Source organism: Perca fluviatilis, chromosome 9, assembly GCF_010015445.1.
Source record: "Perca fluviatilis chromosome 9, GENO_Pfluv_1.0, whole genome shotgun sequence".
In the NCBI taxonomy this organism is placed as follows: Eukaryota; Metazoa; Chordata; class Actinopteri; order Perciformes; family Percidae; genus Perca; species Perca fluviatilis.
The window spans coordinates 21,429,922-21,454,562 of NC_053120.1; the positions used below are offsets into that span (position 1 = coordinate 21,429,922).

The 24,641-nt window shown below is 42.9% G+C and overlaps 2 protein-coding genes across 3 annotated transcripts in view; one reads left to right on the forward strand and one right to left on the reverse strand.

Moving 5' to 3' along the window:
- LOC120565275 (cortexin-1-like) overlaps nt 1-11,637 on the forward strand; it is a 30,223-nt gene extending 18,586 nt beyond the window's left edge. Inside the window, exons 2-3 of one of the 2 annotated variants that reach the window (XM_039810912.1) lie at nt 5,716-5,776; nt 9,026-11,637. In XM_039810912.1, the coding sequence (XP_039666846.1) occupies nt 10,107-10,487 (381 nt within the window). In that variant the 5' untranslated portion in view covers nt 5,716-5,776; nt 9,026-10,106 and the 3' untranslated portion in view covers nt 10,488-11,637. The remainder of the gene's footprint in view (nt 1-5,715; nt 5,777-9,025) is intronic. The other variant, XM_039810911.1, reaches the window with a different exon arrangement.
- Nucleotides 11,638-11,713: 76 nt separating this feature from the next.
- Nucleotides 11,714-24,641, reverse strand: part of fbn2b (fibrillin 2b) — a 70,369-nt gene continuing 57,441 nt past the window's right edge. Inside the window, exons 38-65 of the mRNA XM_039810910.1 lie at nt 24,551-24,619; nt 24,243-24,368; nt 23,961-24,086; nt 23,667-23,816; nt 23,485-23,556; nt 23,253-23,378; nt 22,417-22,542; nt 21,846-21,971; nt 21,585-21,701; nt 20,672-20,800; nt 20,432-20,551; nt 20,122-20,247; nt 19,823-19,975; nt 19,644-19,709; nt 19,410-19,535; nt 18,940-19,059; nt 18,717-18,839; nt 18,318-18,449; nt 18,062-18,187; nt 17,712-17,918; nt 17,396-17,521; nt 17,128-17,250; nt 16,723-16,839; nt 16,467-16,595; nt 16,151-16,270; nt 15,243-15,474; nt 14,866-15,028; nt 11,714-14,689 (exon numbers count right to left, since the gene is read on the reverse strand). Of these exons, the coding sequence (XP_039666844.1) occupies nt 14,312-14,689; nt 14,866-15,028; nt 15,243-15,474; nt 16,151-16,270; nt 16,467-16,595; nt 16,723-16,839; nt 17,128-17,250; nt 17,396-17,521; nt 17,712-17,918; nt 18,062-18,187; nt 18,318-18,449; nt 18,717-18,839; nt 18,940-19,059; nt 19,410-19,535; nt 19,644-19,709; nt 19,823-19,975; nt 20,122-20,247; nt 20,432-20,551; nt 20,672-20,800; nt 21,585-21,701; nt 21,846-21,971; nt 22,417-22,542; nt 23,253-23,378; nt 23,485-23,556; nt 23,667-23,816; nt 23,961-24,086; nt 24,243-24,368; nt 24,551-24,619 (3,854 nt within the window). The 3' untranslated portion in view covers nt 11,714-14,311. The remainder of the gene's footprint in view (nt 14,690-14,865; nt 15,029-15,242; nt 15,475-16,150; nt 16,271-16,466; nt 16,596-16,722; nt 16,840-17,127; nt 17,251-17,395; nt 17,522-17,711; nt 17,919-18,061; nt 18,188-18,317; nt 18,450-18,716; nt 18,840-18,939; nt 19,060-19,409; nt 19,536-19,643; nt 19,710-19,822; nt 19,976-20,121; nt 20,248-20,431; nt 20,552-20,671; nt 20,801-21,584; nt 21,702-21,845; nt 21,972-22,416; nt 22,543-23,252; nt 23,379-23,484; nt 23,557-23,666; nt 23,817-23,960; nt 24,087-24,242; nt 24,369-24,550; nt 24,620-24,641) is intronic.

Here is a 24,641-nt window from a genome sequence, read left to right on the forward strand (position 1 = left end):
CCAGCACGAGTCTATTAACTCGCCTGGAAATACTAGAAGAGGGCCAATTCACTTATTGGAATGAAATCTGCTGATGGACTGTGAAGTGAAATGGGCAGATAAGCTCTTCTTTCTTCTGCCCTAGATGTGTTTGGCCTTCCCTTTTCTGGTCTGTGAGGCTTTAGGCTATCTCTCTCTCTCTCTCTCTCTCTCTCTCTCTTAACCACCTCACTATAAGCTCAGTAATCAAATCAGCTGAACAGTCTACCTTCACTTCAGCAAGGTGATATGTCTGTGTCTTTGCGATGACTTTTCTTCTGTGTTTAATCCGCGCTTAGGAGTCCAACTGGTGGCTTCAATTGTCACTGGGGATCAGAGCAGCAGCACCCTGCTGAGCAAAGTTATTTTAGCTTCACTGTTTGAATCAGCACTTTGCCATTGTTGAGTATGTAAAGCTCTTCCCTTTTTTTTTTTAAAGGTGGACCTGATATTTTCACATTCATGGGTGTGTGTTATAAGTGTTTTTGCATCATTGACTGAAAGGCATTGTTTTACATCCTGCTCATGTTCGCTCTGACGTCTCAGCTCATTTCCTTTTACCGTCTACCTCAAAGTTTCAGTCTTTTTTTTTAATGCTGACTTCACCTTGGTTCTGGGCAAGTGTTGTGAGGGCAGGGCATGTAATATAAATGGCCTTCATCGTGGGTTGGTTGACTGGCTGACACAGGCTCTGCTCATCTCAGTGGACTTGACAGAACGGCTGCTTGATGCAAGGAAAGTGCTGTCTTCTGACTTAAGAGTGCTGACATTTCCATACCCCCACCCACCCCCCCCACCCCCACACACACACACACAAGTGCCCATTCAGTCACAGTGCAAGTGCCATCCCCCGTCCTTTTTTTCTCTTCCTCTTACCTCCAGATATATCTGATTGATTCCCTGTGCTCCCTCAGTAGCCACAGACCTCTGCTCTGTCTGCATGCAGACGTGAATCATAGGGATTACCATTCTGCTCTCCACCTTTCCTCCCTGCTACTATCCTTTCTCTGGCTCGGTCTCAGCTTCCCTTTCACTGCCTGTTCACTCTCTTCTCTTACCTCATCTTTCATCTGACATCCTCTCACCTCACCACCACGACTTTTCCCGGTGTTACGCTGTTAGCCATCGTGATAGCAGCACAGGGTCTTTCAAGGTGAATTATAGGGTTGAATTCTGCCATGTCAGCTGCTCTCATGCCCACTGACAACCTTTCCCGGTCCTCTGTTACAGTAACACAAAATGGTCCTTTGTATAAAACCTTTCCTTCCCTTTTTTTTAACACTTTCTTAAGCACTCATCCATTCACTCCTGACCTGCCACCATGTTGTCCTCATCATTGTGGGAATATTTCATACCTGTGATTTGTGAGTTGAACGTAAGATGTAGATGGATATGATTGGGATGACGGCACGAGGAGTGTTGTGAGGGATAGAGGAAAATGATGGTCAGAGTTTATTAAGATGGTGGTGGTGGTGGTGGTGAAGGAGAATGGTTTATTTTGCTGCCTGTCAGCATGCCAGCATCAGTGAGTTAGATGGCTGGAGGTGACAAATGTGTTTCAGGACTTTCTTTCCCTTTGAGTCATTCCCTGAGGTGCTTCATAACAGGAAGAAAGAAAATCACATTTAGAGCTTAGAGAGTCATGACTGGGTGGAATAAAATTCACAAATAGGTTCGCTCTGTGAGTGTGTGCATTTAGTCTTTTTTATTGTATTTTTTATTACCATTATTATTTTCCGTGACATGCCCGCTTTATTGCACTGGGCGCAGCAGACCCAGTGAATACTAGATGTGATATTCTTAGATCTCAAATAAAGGTCTAAATAATTTCTGTGGTTTCATGTCACTTTTGTGTGAGCATGTGAATCATAGAAACATTTTGAGAAAAAATAGAATTTGAGCAGAAATTATTTCAGCATTTAGATAGCACAAAATAAATTGAGCAATCAAAGTGTTTTTAGTATCTTGTTACAAATTTAAAGCAGGAAAATGACTCTCAGGTCTAATATTTGAGCTAATAGATTCTAATACTACGCCTTTGCTTTGGTTCTTTTTTTGGTATTTTGAACGACCTTTGGTCTTTCATGAAAATTACACAGTTTATGGAATGCACAATTAGCTTTACGTATCCCAAATATGCAGAACGTTCTGTATCTTATATCTGTCAGACTTCAGAGAATGTAGTTTAAGAACCTAAGACACTGGCATTTACAAAACGTTCACACACACGTGTCCATGTGTTATTCATCATTGTTGAATATAAAACTAAGCAGGCTGTATGTAGTGTACATACTGTGTGTAATCTGTACATGAACCACCTGCTGTATGTATGTAAAGCAACTTTTTTTCATTTATTCCAGCATTCTGCACTCCCACACACCCTTGCACTATTTGAATCTGTGTTGCAGTTTGAGTTTCTGTATTTAGACATTATAAATTGTTGTCCATTGTTGTTAAAGCTAATTCTGAAGCATAAATGAAAATTAAATAGTAGAGTGAAATGTATACTGGCTCATTGGTGAGAAACACAACAAAGGTCGGAGTGAAGGACAGGATGCTGCGGGGCAAATTCTGTGAGCCAAATAAGGACTCACCACATTAGTCAGCAGTCTGCAGGATGCTCATACAAATACACTGATGACTGTATGACCAGTCACAGGATGCGAGTTGGGTTTGCATCTGCACATCTTTGTATGTACAGTATGTTTCTCTGTGGGCGTTTTGCACGCCAGCATATTTGTTTTCATGTTTTTTCCTTTTGTGTCCATATATTGCATCCCGCAGTTCCCCCAGTATTCCTGACTATTTAGAAAAAATGCTTTGCAAGTTTTAATAGTCCTGATCGTCAGCAGAACGTCCATTCAGTTCATCCACAGAGATACCGAATTGACTCCCTCAGAGCATCAGACACACCGGTGCTTCAGGCTATCAGAGAGAGTGACACAAACAACCAGGAGAGAGGATGAACCAGATTGGAGACTAAATAGAGTGGAGCTTCCCCCTCCTCCTCCCTGATGTCTGGAGATGTGATCCCGCTTGGCGTTTTGGGGAGAGACGTGCACTCGCACACGCCACGCAGCAGGTGACCCTTTCAGGGGAGACTTTCTGCTCAGCAGCTGTACCTAAATCAGACCTCATTGTATTTAGGTAAAACAGAAAGCTTGCCATCTTGAACAAAATGAATACTGATCAAGAATTGAACACTGATGCAGAAGTGACCTTGAAAACCCTAAGTATGCTGATAGAGAAAATAGACTACGTGTTCATCTGGGCTGGTGATAAAATGATAGATTATAGGCAGCTTTGAAAATGGAATTGCACTGCTGCATCAGGAAATCACAAAGGGCTTGTTTTTTTTTCCCTTTGCTCCTTCATCTGTGTACAACTGCATTTGTCTTTCACTCTATATCTCGGTCCCCTGTTCATTTCTCCTGGTTCACTACAATCTCAGTTTCTCTGTGAGCTGATGTGAACAGTTTCTTGCAGTCGTGGCAGGCCACTTTTTCTCTTCAGAAACTCCCGGCAGTGAAATCCATACTTCAAGCTGATGAGGAGTGAGCAGTGAGAAAGTACATGTGTTTATGACAATGGACAGGTTCTTGAAGAATGCATAATCAACATCAAGTGTATTGCCCTCTCTGTTGTGTCGCTGCACCCTCTTTTGTTTTAAAAGGTCAGCAGTCTTGAGCGCTTTCCACTCTCACAGCACTGCCTTTCATTTGCATGTACAGGGCGCTCGCGCTCTCTCTCTCTCTCGCAATGTGTCTTTATATCTGTCTCTCACGCACAAATACACACCTTTTTGTACGTAAGCAAGTGTGTGTGCAGAGCTGACTGGCTTGCTGTGTTGGAACAGCAGAATATTTAATTGCCCAACTTTATCACCATTATGGCTACTGAATGTCTGCCAGCCTAATTATGATGGGGGCTATCTGAGGAGCTGCTTGCCAAGTGTAGAGAGAGAAATCTCTCAATAAAGTTTGATAAAGTCTGTATCTGGAGAGCGTTTGTTGTTGTACACCCCTCAAGGTGACCCGGTCCCCATCGTCCTCATTAGCCACAGACACACAGCAGTCGTCAGCTCCCTGAGGTGACGGATGAACCCAGACAAACATACACCAATCACAGCAGACAGGGAATCAAACATATCAAAAAGGCTTAATGATGGATGGTATCAATACATTCTCACTGTGGCCCCCATCATTTGACAATATGTGCAGTTTATGTGTTCCTGTTTGTTTTGTGAACAGCATTACTTCTATAGTGATGTGAATGGGGATACCCACCTGAGCTTATATGCAGCTCCCCATTGCCTTTTCTTCAGGTCCACTTTATCTTTATAAGCAGCAAATTGGAAAGGGTTAATTCAATTCCCAGCAGGCTGTGGCTGAAACTGTGAATATATACTATCTCTCTCTCTCTCTCTCTCTCTCTCTCTCTCTCTCTCTCTCTCTCTCTCTCTCTCTCTCTCTTTTGCTCTTGCCACTGGCTCTCTCTCTCTCTTCTCTTATTCTCTTTGTTTTTTTAAAGCCTAATTACTTTTAGAGAGTGGCTTTACTCAGGCTATAAATAATGACAAATCAAGGCTGTCTGCACTGAACCCTGTGGAGGCTGGCTTGGTTGGCTATCTGTGTGCTTGGAGGGGGAGGACAGCTGTGGTCTGTGGTTTCCCTGTGAAAAGATCTTGCTTGTCTCTGTTTTCATATGAAGTTTGTCTGACTCTGGGGATCTGTGTAGGTGTATGAGAGACAGACAGTGAGCAGACGTCCAAAAAGGGCCAAACAGCGAGTAAAACAAGTAGTGAGGGCAAAGACAGTGTCTGATTTTAGTTGAAATGTTCCCAATTATTTTTTTTCTTCCTCAAAATCATAACTTGTGACTGCAACAGAAAACAAAAATCCTTCCATCCTTTAATAGTTCATGACTAATGTCATGGATGACATAGATTTGCACTTTTTACCCAAATGCAGCTCAGATGTCAAAATATGATCAGCACTGGAAAATTCTAATGAATTTCAACTTCTATGAGCATAAATACATAAACTTTACCTCAAAATTCAGCATTGAAGCAAATATGTCTTCATAGGAGATGAAATTGTTGACAAATATTGAACATTAATAACCACTTAAAATGTCATAATTGTGTGTATGTGTGTGTGTGTGTGTGTGTGTGTGTGTGTGTGTGTGTGTGTGTGTGTGTGTGTGTGTGTGTGTGTGTGTGTGTGTGTGTGTGTGTGTGAGATAGTGGTATGTGGATAAAGAAGGGAAAAGGTGACACCCTGGTCACCTGAGTGGTAACTATATTCTCAGCTCTCTTCATTTCATTTACCCAGATGAGTTCTGTCAACATTACCTTGATCAATGGTACTGTGAGGAAGTGATGACAGTGGTAACCCATTTGTGTGTGTGTGTGTGTGTGTGTGTGTGTGTGTGTGTGTGTGTGTGTGTGTGTGTGTGTGTGTGTGTGTGTGTGTGTGTGTGTGTGTGTGTGCGCGTGTTCATCTATAAACTCTATGTATGTAAGTGAGCTGAAGTATGGGAACTTTTAAGTGTGTGTGTCCATTCCATTGTGTTTGCTTGTGTGTTTTTGAATATGAATGAGTTTGGCTCACTTGCGTGTGTGTGAGAGAGAGGTGTCGATTTATGGGCTTTTCGATGAAGACTGACGAGTGTCCGCTTCGTTTCCCTTCATCTCAGGGGTCTCATCAGTGCTTTGAGGAAGTGTCCGGAAGGAGAAATGGAGTGGGCGAGAACTAATGTGAGTCGAGCGAGAAGAATGGCTGATGGACGACATTGTGTGCGTGTGCGTGTGTGCATGTGTGCGTGTGCAGAGATGTGTATGAGTGTGTATGTGTGAGGCTGATGGAGGGTGATGGTGGGAGAGAGACTTAACGAGGAGGAAAATAAGCTGAGCAATCTCTTTCTGTCCACCCTCTACATCCCAATGACTTATTCACACACACACACACACACACACACACGCAAAGCCGCACGCACACACACACACACACACACACACACACACACACACAAACACACACGCCCGCCCACATGCACACACGCACACACCCATGCACGCACGCACACACACACACACACACACACACACACACACACACACACACACACACACACACACACACACACACACACACACACACACACACGTTGGTAGCCCTGAACTATCTGACCAACAAAGGCAGGAAATACAATACGTTTGCCATTTTGACTTCCTTTTTATAAAAGGAAGGGTTTTACACTCATGATTAAATTCCATTGCTTACAGTAAATAAATCAATATACAATATGTAGAAGTAATGGTGTAGCTATTACTGTATTCTATAATATGATAGATTTCACTATTTCAAAGGTAATGCTTTCTCTGTCTCCTCTTTAAGTCCTTTCCCCCTCTCCCTCAGTCTATTTATCATCCTCTCTCTCTCTGTGACGAGTTAGTGAGAGATAATGGAGAAACGCTGCCACTAAATAATTACAGGGTGGATAGGATCAGATGAGGAGGTTATGTGTGTGTACCTATTTGCCGCTCCTCCCACATTCAAAATGGAAATGATTCCAGTTGTGTCGGGTTTCGTCAGCAATGTTCTTTTTTGCCCACTTGTATTTCAAGAGTGTGTGTTTACAGTAATGCTGTGTGTGTGTGTGGGTGTATGTGTGTGTATGTGTGTACGTGTGTGCATGAGTGGGTAGTTGACAGTTTCAAGACTGGGTTAGACTGGTCTGTCTGCATCACTATATATGTATAGAGAGTTTTTCATGTGCAGCAGCCATCTGTCCTGTACCTCAACACCTTTTGAGTACAGATTACTGTAAGATTCACCTGTGGCACTGAGCATCAAAATCATTTACATTTTTAGTCAGATTCTTAGTCTTGTTACATATTCTGTGATCAGATACCCTCTGATCCAAATCATACCTTTGCTCATTTTGAAGGTCCTGCATGTCCATGATTCACCCACACCTCTTTTGCCTGTTTAGACCTCTTCTGAGGGCTGTGTCTTTGTACAGACTGCTTTTGATTGGCAGTTCTCTGTGCTTCCTTTTAGTTTAGCACCTGTTAGTAATAGAAGTTACACCTTGATCATTCTTATTTGTTCATGAAGTATGGTGGTTTAGGGTCTTGAACTGTTTTATTTAAACAAAGGTTTTGTATGACAGCTTATATTAATAGCTACATTTAACACAGATGCACTAAGAACTTTATATAATAGAATACAAAAGAACCTAAAAGAATAGTGTGAAGAGAAACTGCTGAACAACATTTTCCCTAATAAGCCAAGAGGTTTGGCATAAGCCATTAAGTGTGGTTTCAAAGCTATCAATATCTTTTCTGTCAATAACAGAAAAGCTTTTCTGATCTGTAGCTGCAGATGTGTCATAACATTGAAAACAGTTTCAAAGTTTCCTCCTGACCTATTTTTGGACTCTGCAACTCCCATCAGTCAGAGCCAGCGACAAGCCAGAAACACTCACACACACACACACACACACACACACACACACACACACACACACACACACACACACACACACACACACACACACACACACACACACACACACACACACACACACACACACACACACACACACACACACACACACACACACACACACACACACACACACACACACACACACACACACACACAAAAGTGCACATTCATTCACATTGCGAGTGCCACCTCCCAGGTGTGTCATCCTGCTCCCAGGTCTGGAGTCTGGTGCCCCAACCACCCTGGACACACAGGCTGATGAAGTAGCAGATAGAAAACCTTTGAACTGAAAGCCAAAGAGAGAGAGAGAGAGAGAGAGAGAGAGAGAGAGAGAGAGAGAGAGAGAGAGAGAGAGAGAGAGTATATGAAAAGGCATTTTGCCATGGTCATGCAGAGGAGAGTCAGTCCAGTTTGTGCCAGCTCCTCTGTACTGCTGCCCTTTCACCAAAGGAACTTCTGCTCTCGTCATTCATCTTTACCTCCTCTATCAATCTCCATAATTTGCTTTTCTTCTTCCTCTGTTTTCTGTCCATCCTACATTTCCTATTTACTGTAAACCTTGAGTCACTCGTCTTGTCATCTCTAGCTGCCCTATAGCTTATAACCTCTCCATACAATAACGGATTCCCTTTAAATGTGTTACAAATTCAATTCTCTCTGCACCTTTGACCATTTCCCTCCCTCCTGTAATACATCCACTTCAAAATTAAATTCACTTTCAATGAATGTGTCTTTCTGGTTCCAACCATCTATCTCTCTCCCTCTGCATCCTCTCGCCTTTGTCTCTCTTAAGCATATCTCCCCCCCTCACACACACTCAGTGCTCTGCATATCTCTCAGTATCACGTTTGTCTAAGCAAATAGCCCAGTCACCGCTATATTCAGATGGGTGAGCAGGTAAAAATGGTTTTGTATCGCGTTTCTTCAGTGATTTGAAATCTGGTACGCCAGGGGAGATGCGATTTTAGATTATTGATGAGGCTCCACAACACTTTGTCTTTCCCTCCATCACGTGAGTGAATGACTGAAGGGGGTCAACAAGTGAACAAATGGTCCACTGTCACAGTGCACTGACAAATGAGGGTGATGTCATGCACTATCAATGTTTATAATCATGCATTCATTACTGCTAATGTGGCTGTAATGGCACCATAATCAGCTTACTAATTGAGTGTCATTACAGGGGATGCTGGTGCTGTGTTCTCCCCACACATGGCTAATGTCACTGTCATTGTTACTTATTGAGCAAAGGGTGGTAATAATCAGATCGTATGATGAAATGAGGAAGGAATGACTTAATCTTCTCCTTATGGTCCGCACTAGAAACAGTCCTCATGGAAAAGTTGTGCAATGCAAGCAGTTTTATCTGAAGGGATTTTACTGTGTACTGATGTAATATTGTGCAAATTAAACGTTATCATTAGAGCTTTATTAGTGAATTTTTGGACAATTACCTCAATTATTTTCTAACCACTGGTCTCTTATTCTTTCAGGTGGTGAGTCAAAAGAACCAGGACTTAACCAGAAACATCTGATGACACTATGCCTGGTAACGACCGTCTGTCATGTCCGCTAAAGAGCCCCATAAATACACTCTGCATTCAATAGACTGAAGATCAAAGTGGATGAAGCCACTTTTCATTTATGACTGACAATTTAACTTTTCAGAACCTTCATTTTCTACCTCTTGTTGTCAAGCGAGGCAGTTTGAACACTTGACAGCTCCGACCCACTTATCACGCAACAAGGGAAAACGTTGCATTTAGCGGGCAACATATACAAAGGTGATGTACTGTTTTATATTCAGGGCCATTGATCCATTGAACTCCTGATCTAATTAGGCCCACACGTGTATGCTAACACACACCTGGTGTTGCTGGCCTCTGCAGATTGTGTCTGACTCTCAGTTCAGTGACACCCAGTTGGGTATTAGAAGTCCATCTGCACACTATTAACTCTCAAAGAGAGCACTCACCTTGACAGTGATCGGACACGTGTTGGTGTGTTTGCATTAGCAGGTGTCATGTCGTTGCTGCTCTGATTGAGAGCGAGAATGAGAGCTGATGTGGCAGACTGGCCCTGATAAATACTTTAAAAACATTACATCCTGAGGGTTGGACACTTGAATAAAAAAGCCATAGAGCTTCATTACACTGTTTGGTCAGTTCCTCAAAATGCGTGATGCTAAAAAGTAGTCCGCTTTAATTGAAAAGTGTGCGTGTGCGTATGCATGTGTGCCTGTCACATTGTCAGAGCAGATTAGGGCCAGGCCTTTCTGGGTCATGTCACTTTGACTGACGTAGATTTGACTAAATAATCTGGCAAGCAGAAAAAAATGTGTGTGCAAGTCCTGCCGTGATCAGAATACACACATTTTAGACAAATACACCACACTCTCTGACCTTGAGGATTGCTCTGCAGTCTTCTTACTTGTTAACTACCTGCTGGCTGTGGCTACCTAACTTCTTATTCAGCCCACATGCCCTTCACCCAACAAACAGGGAATACAATATAAAATTGTAAACATTGTGATAAAACTCCCAATCTCAGTCGGCCATTTCTACACCACCCCTCATGAACAACTTCCCTTTCTTCTCCGCACCTCCTCCCAATACACCAACCATCCAGTCAGTGTGTAAGCCCTGCCTTCGGGCCCCTTGGAGGATGAACAATGTGCCCACACTTGACTACGAGTTGCTGCTGTCCCCGGCCAGCACCTCCCTCCCCGGCAGTCCTGTCGGCGGCAGCAGCAGCCCCTCTCTGGCATTGGTTGGGGGGGATTCTGAGCAGCGTACCGCCTTTGCCTTCGTAGGCCTCCTCATGCTTTTCCTGGTCTTCCTGCTGGTCAGGTGCTTCAGGATCTTGCTGGACCCCTACAGCCGCATGCCTGCATCATCCTGGACTGACCACAAGGAGGGGCTGGAGAGGGGCCAGTTTGATTATGCATTGGTGTAAGGTGCTGTAAGGGGGAAATTTCATTGCTCATAGACTTTACAGTCTTTAAGAGCAATTTTAGATGTGGAAATGGACTGTAATAAGAGGGTTTACCTAATGTTGGTGTATGCCTGGTTTATATCACTGTTTTGCAGCCTTTGTACTGGTGTAAATATGAGGCTGCAGGATGCTATGTAAGCATAACAAGTCTGGTTCAACAACAGATCACTGGAATCCCTGTGAGCCAAACATCCAGATGTTGGACCATGAAGGACAGAAATAATGAGCTGCACAGCTGCCTTAACCCAACCTACTCTACCCATCAAACATGCTACAACAACACCTTAGGGCTAGGTTTTCCAAACTCCAGAGCTTGCCGGTATTAAAACACAATAAGATTTTGGGAAGATCACCTTCACTCACAACAAAGTTTATAACCTCAAAGCTACATTTATGGAGAGAACACTCGACATGCAGAACACAAGCAGAACTTAAATCAAGGAGTTTACACTTAAGCAGATGCCCCTTTAATGAACCAATGTCCATTGTAAAGCATTCAAGTGTTAAGTGCTGATCAAGGAGCACAAATCCTCACTTTTTTTGGACACTGAGCCTGGAACAGCACTGCAGTCTCAGATGCTTTTTAAGCAGGTAGTTTGTGTCTCCATAAGATTTTGTCTGTGTATGTTTTGTGTGTTACTGTGTCTATAACTGAGAAGCCATATTGAAACTATAATCTGTTATTACTGCAAGTAGTGTTTATGTTCACTGGTTCTGTCCTTTGCTTAGTCCGCCTGCCAAGTGTGGTGGTGAAGCAAACAGCAACCTTTAGGCAAGAGAAAGCTTTATTTTTCTATTCTTGACTCAAGTTTGGGAGTCTCCTTTTTGCTACCTTTCTGTTCTCTTCCTCTTACTGTATCGATCTTCAGACTGTGGGTTTTTGAGGTAGTCATGCAGCCACGTCTTAGAATGAGGCAAAGCAGGTAGCTTTGCTTTTCTTGTGTTTTTGTAATGACATACATAGACTATGGGCTTTGTTTTTGATACACTGGGTTGAATCAGTGTAAATAAAACAAGGATTTTCTTCTTCTTCCTGATTTCCACTGATGGCTGGACTGTGTGGAAGCTCCACATTGTTCATGTTGGAAAGAAATAAAATAACTGCTACTCATTTTGTCATATTGTGTCACTTTTGTTAGCTATGGATATTAACACACAAGAGAAAATAATAACTCAGGACACAGGACTTAAAAATATAACCCACAATACTTTATTGCTGTTAATGTCACTGGACAAAAGTTTACAATATTATGTGAATCACTCTAATTTTACAGACTGCCATTTGATGTTATAAATCTTTGGTTTTTGTCTTTGCACAAAAATGATGATCATTCAGGATAATAAAAGATGTTTCATGAAGGCTGATTGATTTATTGATCGCCAGCCTAGTAAATGTGGTGTGACTAGATGATTGTCATTTCAGCTTTCGGCTGGTCTCGGGCATCAACAAGTGTCAGGTTTATGGTGAATATTTCATATAAAGTATAAAGCACATATTTTAATGTAAGCCGATGATGATGAAAGTATTGTTTCAAGTTTGACACTGAAGCTGAGATACAGTAAGCACACACAACACTGCCTTTTTTAAACATAGTGGCAAATAAAGGAAAAATTACAAACTGACAATAAAGATACAAAGTATACAAAGGTTCCCAGGTTAGAAAAATGGTTATGTATTATAAACATTGCGTAGGCTATGGGAGAGTGCAGCAACCTTGACTGTTAAGAGAAAAAGATAAGCACCATAGATCCTAGCTGGAGATGGTCATTGATCCATATGGCATTGTACAGACAGTGTAAGCTTGTATGAGATACAAGTTGATGGGAATGTTAATTATCTCTAAGTCTGATATGTTTTGATTTATTTTTGACGATGTCTGGTTTGACTGGTGAACAAAACGTCAAAAGTCACTGATCAGCAAATACATTTTTGTTGGTTTTGCTTCTTTTTTTTCCTCAACAAGACAACGTGAAGAGCACTTAAAGGCATTCAATTTTGGGTTTACTGTGAGTATTTGATTCGGCAGCCCTGACATTTAAAAAGAACCCATCTACATTCCACTTAAAAATATACAATTTAATTTTCAAAAAGCAAGTTTGATAATAATTGGTTTTTCAGCACTGAGACTATACAAAAGACAGACAAACACAGACACAATAAAATCCTAGCAAAAGAAAAGTAAATTTTTGCAATCCAGATTCAAGACTGCACTTTCTTTGTACAGCGTACAAGATGGTTTTATCTAGCACCTTTTTTCTCTTTGAGAGAAAAATTAATCATGAGAAATGAAAGATGACCTGATGGATATTTGTTTTTTTTGTGAGGTTTCGTGTTCACCTGTGCGTGCCCTTACGCTGTAAAGCACTACCTTTAGTTACAGCTTAGGTTAACATGTCATGTACCATTGAGACTGTAGTCAGCTGTGTGTCTCTTTGTGTTGTAAATGAGGCTCAGACCTCAGACATCAAGCTCACGGTAAAGTCAAAGAAGTTAGATAAAGCCAGCTTATAGTCAAGTTCAGCCTCCCAACACCGGCTGTCAGCTACAGCTCTGTTCTCCTGAAGCATTTATGTTTCGGGGTTTGTTTGAAAAATGCAGAACCAGGAGAAGCTACAAGCCTCTGACAGCCGTCAAGGGTAAAAGACTTTTTAAAAAAAGATGGCTCTCAGGTCCAGAATCGGTGCACCCGAAGTCTTGATCCCCACAAGGATAAATAAAAATGTGACCTGATCTATCTTCTTTTAAGTCTACCAGCTACTAGCTGTTTGCGATCCCTGCTTGTGATGGATGCTGAGCGACACTAGCACCCTCTTTTGTTTCAAAGTCAGCATCACAGCATGGTGTCCATAAAGTACTGAGGTAACCAAACATGACAGCACACACACGCTAACACGCTAATCCCTGCTTGCCGCTGCCCACAGGTAGGAAATAAGTCAGTTACATCAGAGAAGAACACAGCTTGCTGTTTTTTCTCGTCTGAAAATTGGTTGTCATCCAGCTATTAAACAGACCGCTGTGGACTAAAGAACCTGAAATGCTGTGTAAATGTTGCAGTCCTTCGTGTTAACATTTTTTTAACAGCACAAATACATTAAATGACACGCTACAATACTGAGAGGGGCAGACGTGACAAACCTTGTTCCCCAGTGTTGTGATTTTTACCAAGATCACAGAGAGGTGAGAGAGTCCTTGGACCAACATGACGGCACCCAACCCCTAATATTTAGCCGTAATATCACTTCTTGGTAATACTAAGCAAAAAGACATCACTTTAGATCCTTTTAATTGATTGGTTTTAATACTACCACACATGTTACATTAAGACAGTTTTGGCTACTCTCAGCACTTAATTTCTGTTTGTGGTTAGTTTCTTGTTTTGCTTATCGACAAAAGTGCTTCATGGACTTGTGAACCATCTGTCTGCCATTTTGTCTTTATTAGGGGCCTATGGTCCAAGCACCAGGGCACCTCTCTGCCATCTCCTCCACTGGCCCTCTCAGTGGAGGAGTGCTGGGTCGGGTACAAGTGGGGGGGTGCAAGAGGAAGTGTAGTCAGGGTAAAAAAAAACACACAAAGATGAACATATAATAACATAAACAGTAACAAAGTGGTGGTAGAGTTGGGCTGATTGACTCAGTCTTTCATAGCCCTTGATTACCCCTGTTGGGGTGGGGGTGGTCCTGCAGGGGGAGCTGGAAGGGAGGAGTTATTTGATAAAAGGGAAGGTTAGAACTCAAAGGCTTTAGGAATCAGTCCAGGACCGGATTGTAAGCGCACTCAGAGCTCAGTGCAGGTGGATGAGGAGCTTGATGCGCAGAGCGTCTCCTATTTCCCCTTGTAGGTAGTCAGTGTCGTGCTGCTCCTCCAGCTGGTGGAGTCTTCGGGGCCCAAACAGCCGCAGGCTGGCGATCTCTAGTCGGTAGGATCCCGCTGGAGGCGGCCTCTTGCCAAGCCGGAGCACACTCTTTCCATCGCGTCGTTCCAGAAGGCGGAAGTGTTCATTAGCATTGCCATGGGTGATGACATAGCGTACATGGTGCTCCAGGGGCTGCAGGGCAGGCAGAAGCTCTAGTAGAGGCTCCTTGTTGACCAACGAGGACAGAGAAAGGTTCATGGGGATGGAGGACTGGGTGTCTATGCTGGCCATACTCACTGCCGGTTCCTATGGCGTGGACAAGGACAGAAGGAAAGAGATGAAACATGAGGAAGCAGAAACATCACACAATCAGATAAAGACACCAACAGACTCATCTTCATACATCAGAACACGCTTATTTTGAATTCTCAAAAGTGACCCAATGAGACGAGCACTGAGAAGCAGTTTGTCAACACACGTACCTGGTTGAGCCCATTTTCATCAGCATTGCGTTTGTGTCGTCCCTTCTTTCCTCCTCCTCCTCCGTTGATCTTACACTCGTAGCAGGCCTCAGGAGACAGACTGTCATCGTCATCATCACCCTCCACAAACTGGCCTGGGAAACCTGAGCCTGTCATACAGTGACTGGATGGAAACAACAAGAGAGGTTAGTATGTTGAGTAAGAGGGAAGGAAATTCGTTTCAAATTCATGGGCAAAACTCCCAGCACATGAAACATGGTTGAATGTTTTCCTATGGTGAGATGTTGCCACCAGGAATTACTCAAAAAAATGTCTAGTGACACCATTTTTCTAATACCAGTTGCTTAAATTAATATTTTTAATTTGTGTCCCCTCACCCCTGTCCGGCTCTGTAGAAACCTCCAGGACAGCCACACAGGTAACCTCCGTCGGTATTGGAGCAGCCGTAGATACAGGGGTTGCTGCCCGTGCTACATTCATTCACATCTTGGCAGCCACCAGCGCCCTGCTCAAAGTCAAAGCCGGAGGGACACACACACTTGAAGCTGCCCAGTGTGTTGTAGCAGGAGGCAGAGCCACACACTGTTGCTGCCTGACACTCGTTTTCATCTGCGGAGGAAAGAGACAAAAGTGCAGAGACCGAAAATGAGGAGGCGAGTGTGTTAGGACATGATGCAGTACATGCCAAGTAACATTTCTTTTGCACGTTGATGATGATGTGATAATGATGTGCCTATATCGTCACCTTTATAGACAATTCTTACATCAAAATTTAAAGAGTGCTTTCAAACAAATGCTTTAGTATAATTCTGTCCTGTTCCATGTCGTTATGCACATCACTTCAGAGGAGTATCAATTTATTTTTGAGAAATTATTGCAAATTGCTACATACCAACACAATATGATCAAGAACCAGCATAGAGAGCTATTTTAGTACAAAATAAAATCAGATCAATCAATAAAATGTGTATTATTCTAATGATTATGATCATTGTAATTTTCATCGTTGTTATTACATTATTTCACAATGACAAGGAATTTTCCTCAATATCTTAACACTAATATTTTAAGGAGAAACGTGATCGCAAAGGTTGTTTTGAATTTTGTCCTTACGTGAATCAGGGATTTTTATATGAAATTAAACCATAGATGAACATATTTTTGCAATCTTATATTAAGCCTTAAAATACTTTAACCATAATGAATTCCTAAGTAATCCTCTACACTAATGTGTTCTGGTGCCTTTGTTGTTAACAGACTCACAGACTGAGTCAGTGTAACTCACCCACACACTGGTTCCACTGGTAGTGCTGCACGTAGCCCTGAGGACAGCCGCAGCGGAAACCTCCCATCATGTTCTGACAGCCGTGCTGACAGCGGTGGTTACTGCCACACTCATCCACATCTGAGGAAAATGAAAATAAAGGCTTTACATTTCTCGTTTTCAGCAGTGCAACCACTATTTTCTGCCACCTTTGATCACAAACACGTCAGCAGAACCCAATGTTCCCATGATTTTGGGACTGAAAAGGACCCTGCGCGAGAGACCTTCCTCTCCAAACTATATGAAACTAAATGTAAAGGTTTCTGTGTCTGCTCACCGTCACACTCGATGCCTGTGCTGTCCAAAGAGAAACCTTTAGAGCATTCACAGTTGAAACTACCAGGCGTGTTGACACATGAGGCCCGGGAACCGCACGCACTGTTCTGAGCGGAACACTCATTGTTGTCTGCAAAGAGAGAAGAAACCAATTTCATTTGAAGTAATCATGCACGTTTTGTTTTTTATGTTCTTTCTAAAGACAAAACTTTTTTTCGGTGCAGGGTAACACTGATCTCTTTCTGTCTTGTACTCACCGATGCAGGCTGTCTGGTGCTGTGTGAAGCCAGGAGGACACTTGCAGGTGAAGCCTCCGATGGTGTTGACACAAAGGAACTGGCAGTTATGCTGCTTGGTCGAACATTCATCCAGATCTTAGAGGGAAAGAAAAAAAGCACTTAACGTCCATCAAAACCAAATTACATAGAAGTCTCAAAGCTATAAAGCTTGTTCATGAAAATTATATGAGAGCAATTTTTCATTTGTAACACACAATAATAATAATCATAATAATAATAAAAAACAGCCCCCAGACTGCCGATATGTTGAGAGCGACAATACAACTAATATGGTTAACTATCGAAAAGATCATTAAATAGCATCTAATGGCTTTTATGAAGCTGTGGAAATAACCAACAAACACAAATCAAGAGTCCACCTACCTTTGCAAGTCTTTCCATCTGGCTGCAGGCTGTATCCTCTGGGGCAGGAGCAGAGGTAGCTGCCCTCTGTGTTTTTACACAGGAAGTTACAGGGCTTCGGAGACAGAGCGCACTCATCCATATCTGGAATATGCAGAGAGGGAAAAAATTGCTTAAATTCGGCAGCAATATTCAGTATCTATAAAAAAAAAATGCCTTTGAAACCAAACTGACTAATAACAAGAGAGAGAGAGAGAGGGAGTATTAGCCTGACAGAAATCAGCCATACCAACACAGGAGGTTGCAGTGAAGTCGGTTTTGTAGCCCACATTACAGTGGCAGCGGAAGGATCCGATGGTGTTGATGCACTGACCGTTCCGACACAGATCTGGCATCACCTGGCACTCATTGATGTCTGAAAGTACGGAGACATTTTAGAAAGTGACCTGAATTAGACCGGTTCGCACTCTGCCAAACACATAATTCAACACAGAGTCTCTTTAAACTCATTTATGACAGCGTGAGCTTTCTTCCTTGAAGCTGCATTGAAGGTTTTGTTTGTTTTACTTCATAAAATCAATCGGTAGTGTTACTGCGCGACTCACCTCTTCCGTCTGTGGTGTAGCCAGGTCCAAGTGGGCACATCTTCTTGTACTGTACGGTGCCAGGCAGCGGGCAGAGCTCACACTGTGAGCCCCAGCCTCGGCCTATGTTGCAGCAGCACTCAGACTTTGTCACACTGTTCCTGTTGGTGGATGACTGCTGGCACATCGTCTGCAGAACCTCTGTGTAACAGTAGCCCTTTCGGTTGTCTGTGTTTGGGATAAGGGATCGAAGAAAAAAATATATTTTGGTTGCTAAACTTCAATTGAGTATAAAACAAGAGTATACGCACACTGCCAGTTATCACCCCCCCAGCGTGTGACTACATATTATTCAGCAGTAGTGATCTTACCAATACATTCAGTTCCAGTGGAGCTTGACTCAAAGCCGTCATTGCACTCGCAGCGGTAGCTTCCTACTTTGTTGACGCAGCGTCCGTTCTTACAGATGCCAGGTTTGCTGCGGCACTCGTTCAGGTCTGCCAGCGTACAGAGCAAAAGGACAGGAGGATGAAGAGAGCGAAGAGGCGGATGAATCCAGTAAAAACAGCAGATATTGGGTGAGGACTGAGGAGAACCTCTCACATTGACTAAAACATTTGTACTCACCCATACATCCCTCTCCATCGGGTCTGTGCTGCATGCCAGGAGGGCAGATACACATGAAGGTGCCAATCAGGTTCTTACAGGTCATACCCTTGGAGTCACAGTCATCCAGACCCTCAGAGCACTCGTCCTGGTCTGGTGAGGGACAATGAGAGATGGCCAACAGGTAAAACTACAACAGACAGCTAAAATGAGAACTGTAATTTCCTGTTTTCAGTGGTGTACTACAGCACACTAGCCTAGAAATCTAGATGCACCCTAGCGGCAGCAAATGTAATTTGCAGATGTGGGTCTGGCTTGTGAGGCTACCAGCACACAGAAAAGGAGTGAAATCAGAGATGACAGGAATCAAGCAGATAAAAGTGACACTTTACAAAAAGGAAATCTGCTGCGCCCTCTCACCTCTGCACATGCGTTGGTCATCTCGCAGCACGTAGCCAGCAGGACACATACACTCATAGGAACCAAAGGTGTTTACACACCGGAAGGCACACAGCAGAGGATTCTGGGAGCACTCGTTGATGTCTGGAATCAAGAAGAGAGACGGGTTTGTTTAATTTACCATCAATTTAAAAAAAAAAAAGTACCTTTGTCAATTGTGAGTGTTACTGTATAAGTGACTGACCTTCACAGGTCATCATGGGTCCGGGTTCGAAGCCCTCCTGGCACGAACACTCAAAACCTCCCACCACATTGGTGCATGTTCCATTTCCACATGGGTTTCCTATAGAGCACTCGTCGGTGTCTGGAGAAGACAGAGAGCGGGGTATAGATAGATGTGGCAATTAAAACCAATGAAGATTTTATACTGTACCTGAGACTTTAAAAGCCCTCATTAGCAGATAAAATGTTAGTCCAAAAATAGATCAGGCTGTAATGCAGGAAAAAGCCTCACATCACACCTGGGTGATAATACTGGTGATATATTCTGAGACATGGCATTAAAGTTCCTTAAAAGAAGTCCTGCCGATTGATTTTTCTTTGTCTGCTTAATTGCGGCTGTTTCAGTATAAATACTCAAAATACTCTTCTAAATACTTCTTTTATGATTCCAACGTTGTAGAGTGTTAATTTTTATTTCAGAAACCATCTCACCAATACAGTTGACTCCTGTGTAATCCAGGTTGTATCCGAAGGGGCATTCACAGCGGAATGAACCATCTGTGTTGATGCAGATACCGTTCTGGCAGATGCCTGGGTTATCCAGACACTCATTCATATCTAAAGTGAGCACAAGGAAATTAGCATGTTTTTTAAACATATGCAAGACCTCCACACTTGGCCACTAAATAAAAAAAGAAAGAAATCTATCTACGTTGTAGCACTGACCTTCACGAGCATCGCCTGGCCCAGGTAGTGCTCCGTGCCCAAAGGGACACAGACTGTCGAAAGCAGCTGGAGACGCACCAAAAGAAAAAGGTCAGCTTCATTATTTTACAATTGTCTGTGGCCATGTGATGTCTTCCTAAAAGTTCTGTGGTGTATGCGTGTGTGTCTGTGTTACACACCCTCGCTCTCTCGTGGGCACAGCTCACAGGGAAGTCCCCAGCCCTCTCCAGGCATCTTGCTGCAGCAGCACTTGGCCTTAGTGGTGTTCAAAGCTTTGGGGATGGAGCATTTGCCTGCCTCAAATTTGGTGAAACAGAAGCTTTCTCTGGTATCTGCCATAAGAAAAAAGATGTACAGTAATTGGTCTGTTATTCATGGGACACAAACACAAAAACCTCCTCCACCACATTTGTAAAGCGAGATAAAATATATCAGATTACCACATTCATTCAAGTTGTTAACTAACAGCTTCTCTCACCGTAGCAGCGGCGTTTGTTGTCAGAGAGTACGAAGCCCGGCTGGCAGGTGCACTGGAAGCTGCCGGGGGTGTTGGTGCAGGTGCCAAACTGGCAGATGTTGGGCTCCACCTCACACTCGTTGATATCTGAAAAAGAAGCGTAAAAGAGAACAGGGAGGAGGGAGGCAGGTGAGAAGACGGTGGGGGTGCATTTGTGAATGTGTGTGAAGAGCAGATGGCTCGGTTGCTCTCAGTATGTGTGGAGCATTTAGTCTGTAGTGAAGTGTGTCTATCCCTGTATGTACTGTATGTGTGTAAGTTTGTGCCTTACCTATGCACTGGTCATTCTGCACCTCATAGCCAGGCGGGCAGATACATCTGAACGATCCGTCCAGATTCTGACAAGTTCCCGGAGAGCAAGTGCCGGGCAGACTCACACACTCATTGATATCTGAAAAATGCGACAATGTACAAATCAGATGTGTGTTTATGTCTGTGTAAACTGTACTGTACGGAATCTTTAAATGCCACCATGTTCTTACTTTTCTTGTATATTTAATCACCGACTTACCGACACAGTTTTTCCCATCCGGAGTATTCTCATAACCCTCATGGCAGAGACATTGGAAGGAACCGAGTCCATTGATACACTGTCCGTTCCTGCACACTTGGCCCTGGAGGGCACTGCACTCGTCTATGTCTGTAAGGTCAACATTGAGAGGATTAGGACTCTTATAAACATCCCTGTGATTTTGGATATCCATCGACAAACACAACCGGAAACAGGCAGAAAAAAAAAGAAATGTATGTTTTTCCTGGCACCAAGAGCTGTAGAGAGTGTATAATTTTCTTTGTTGCGCAAGAAAAGTCAAAACACAGCAACATCAGATGATGTTATGTAATACCGCTACAGAAAAGGGCAGCATGTTTTTATTGGACTTTATCGATGTAATCTTCAACAATATGATATCTAAACTAGAGCTGGGAGATATGGAGAAAATCAAATATCAGAATATTTTTGACTAAATACCTCGATATCGATATTGTGGTGGTATTGTAGGGTTGACCGTTGGTGCTTTCAAAAATATTTACACAATGAGATTTTTGATAAATAATCATCAGTAATGGGGATATAATAACTCAATGGGTAAAGGCAAGTAATAGAACAGCTAGAACAGTCTGGTAAGTTCAGAAAACTACACCACTTTACTACAGTAATGATGAATTACAATGCAGCCTTTAAAACCAGGAAAAGACAACACGTGTCATATTACTATATTACGATATCCGAAATTTAAGACGATATATAGCCTCATATATCAATATCGATATAATATCGATATATTGCCCAGCCCTAATCTAAACCTGTGTCAAGACTTTGACCTTTAAGAGAAACCACTAACTGCTGCTGACCATCGTATAACAGTAAATGATCAGAAAATGAAAAAATTTATGAAATAAGCAGAATAGTAAGTGATCAGTACCCATGCAGTCGTTGTTGTGTGTTAGCTCGAAGCCAGGGAAGCAGAGGCAGTTGTAGGATCCCACTGTGTTTTTACAGGTACCGTTACCACATGGCTGTCTGTCACACTCATCGATGTCTAAAATACACACAGAAGGAACAACATTTAAAGTGGGTTAGACAGTATTCGGTATACGGTATTCAATTACTCTGCAGGATTACGTGCAACACAGTGTTCATAAATTATATAGTGTATATTATAGTTTAAGATTGTGCTTCTTACCCATGCACATGGTCTGGTCAGCTGTAGCCTTGAAGCCGTTGTGGCAGAGACAGCGATAGCTTCCCTGTGTGTCAATACACTCTCCATGGCTGCACACATTAGGAATCTCCTGGCACTCATTACGGTCTGAAAAACAAAACAGAAATGAAAAATATTAACGCATTATCAAGGGCCGCAACTAACAAGCACTTTATATGTACGAATCCCATTTTATATACAGACCATGCCATGTGTCATGCTTAAATTGTATGCATTGTTTGTGTTGCATTGTTTTGGTTTTCTCCTATTTTGGTTTTCTGAATATTTGGACACGTGTTTTATGTGTATTTGTTTATGACAGAATAAAACCCCACTGGGAAAAACTGGCGTTGTGTTTGGTCAAAGGCTGGCGTAAATTAACATACCTCAGCAGATTCTCCACTGTCCCGTAAATGCAAATTACAATAACCTCCCCTTAACAAGAAATGTCCATGTTTAACATTCTCCTCACATAACCAACACAATCATTCCACCTTCCTGCTATTTTAAGATGGGAAACCCCAATAAGGCCTGTCAGACAGGCTGGACTCACCCACACAGGCCCCGCTGGGGGACAGTTTGAAGCCTGGCGAGCACTCGCAGCGGTAGCTGCCTGGAATGTTGATACAGTTGGCGTTGCGTTGGCACAGGTTGTCCCCGCTGTTACACTCATCAATATCTATGCAGGGGGAAGAAAAAAAGAAACAGTAGACATCAATCACAGGCTCCATAACTGTCTCGTTGAAGCAGGCAGTCGGCTTTTGGACAGCAGGAGAGAAAACACAGCGGATCCAGTTTGGCTCTGGTATGGTTCAGTCGCTGGCAGGTTCTGGATGATTGAAGGTCCAGCCAGGTGCTCTCATTCAGAGCCACTATACTTGTCTTTACAAGGGCATAACTCATGTGGGAAAAGGCAGCATTAACTGCGCTGAGTGGACTGCCTCTCATCCTGTGTGTGTGTGTGTGTGTGTGTGTGGGTGTGTGTGTGTGTGTGTGTGTGTGTGTGTGTGTGTGTGTGTGTGTGTGTGTGTGTGTGTGTGTGTGTGTGTGTGTGTGTGTGTGGGGTTGGTGTAAGTGGAGGTATGTTTTGTGCCTTTTTTTTTAGGTACAGTAGATTTTTATTACTGTATAATGCATAAGCATGCAATGATTCAGCAGCACTGTGAAAGAGGAGAGTAGGTACAGTATGGGGAGGTATACGTGTGTGTGTGTGTGTGTGTGTGTCTAGGGTGAGAGACAAAAAAGGAAACAAAAATAGCAACAGAGCAAGAAATCTATGTAACACCACCCTGTGCGCATTGTCTTATAATATGTAGATGTGATTACCATTATCTTCTCTTGCAACAGACACAGTTAGAAAAACAGAAGTAAACATCAAGTGAGTTTTACCTTCACAAATGAGCAGTATGTTGTTGTAGCTGAAGCCCATTGGACATTCACAGCGGAAGCTCCCGATCTGATTGATACACACTCCATTGGCACAGATACCAGGGATCTCCCTGCACTCGTCAATATCTGTACAAAACAATACCACAGAATGTTATTATATAAACTGTAATTTGTAACAGCACCACTTACTACCAACTGCACTGTGCCGGCTTTGACCTTGTTATGACCTTACCGATTGGCTTGCCAGTGTGGATGTCAATGATGAAGCCAGGAGCCTGGTTACCACACAGTAACTGGTACTCAGCTGGAACAGACAGGACAGGAGACACTCAGCGGCAGTGATAACATGTACTCATATAGCGATGTTTCAACAGCTGTTTCAGAGTATGTTTTAGTGTATTTATTGTCACTCACTGGTAGCAGGAGTTGGACAGGCCTCACACGGCTTGTTCCAGGCTTTTCCCACATTGTAGGCACAGCAGCACATCTTCTTGGTCATGTTGAAGGACAGCTCGTTCTCACACGTGTCGTTAAAGTTACGATAACACACACTCTTCCTCATGTCTGCATTACAAAGAGGAAGACAGTCCTTTAATTCCAAAAGCCGGCATTAGGAAATGTTTGCAACTTTTCAAACTTTGAATACGTTTATTTGCACGAGAGAATAAATATTTTCTTGTAGGTCAAAGAGAGGTCTCTCCCACTCACCCATGCAGTTGTTTCCTCCATTAACCTGCATGTACTCAGGTGGACACACACAGGTGTAGTTGCCCAAAGTGTTGTAGCAGGTACCAGGTCCACAGATCCCGATGTGGGTTGTGCACTCATCGATATCTGCACGCAAAGATGTAATGACAGATAATCAAAATATGAGGTGAGAGCAGGGTGTTCATTTTCCCTTCATAGGTGATCTACATAATATAAATAGAGGGCTAAACATATTTTCCAGTCAATTACCTCATTCAGTGTGATTTCTCTTTCAGTTCTTACCCTCACAGATGCGAGTCTCCTCATTGAGATAGTAGCCTCCTGGACACTCACACTGGAAACTACCAAAGGTGTTAACACAGTTTCCACCCTGGCAGAGACCTGGCAGCTCCTGGCACTCATCAATATCTAGAAAATAATTAAAACTGTTACATCCCATAGATGTCACCCATGTATTGATTTGATGTTAAATTGCATTTTAATTCTGAAATAGAAGCCAAAGTTTAGAGTTTTTCTGCTACACCGGTGCTAGCTGTGGTTTCTGTTGTTAATTCAATAGACTGGAAAACAGAGAAAGCTGGATGGTTTACCTTCCAGGATAACAGTGATGGGGTTAGGTCTGAATCCCTCTCCTCCCGGACAAAGAGTCTTATATTCCGCTACAGACAAGACAGAGACACA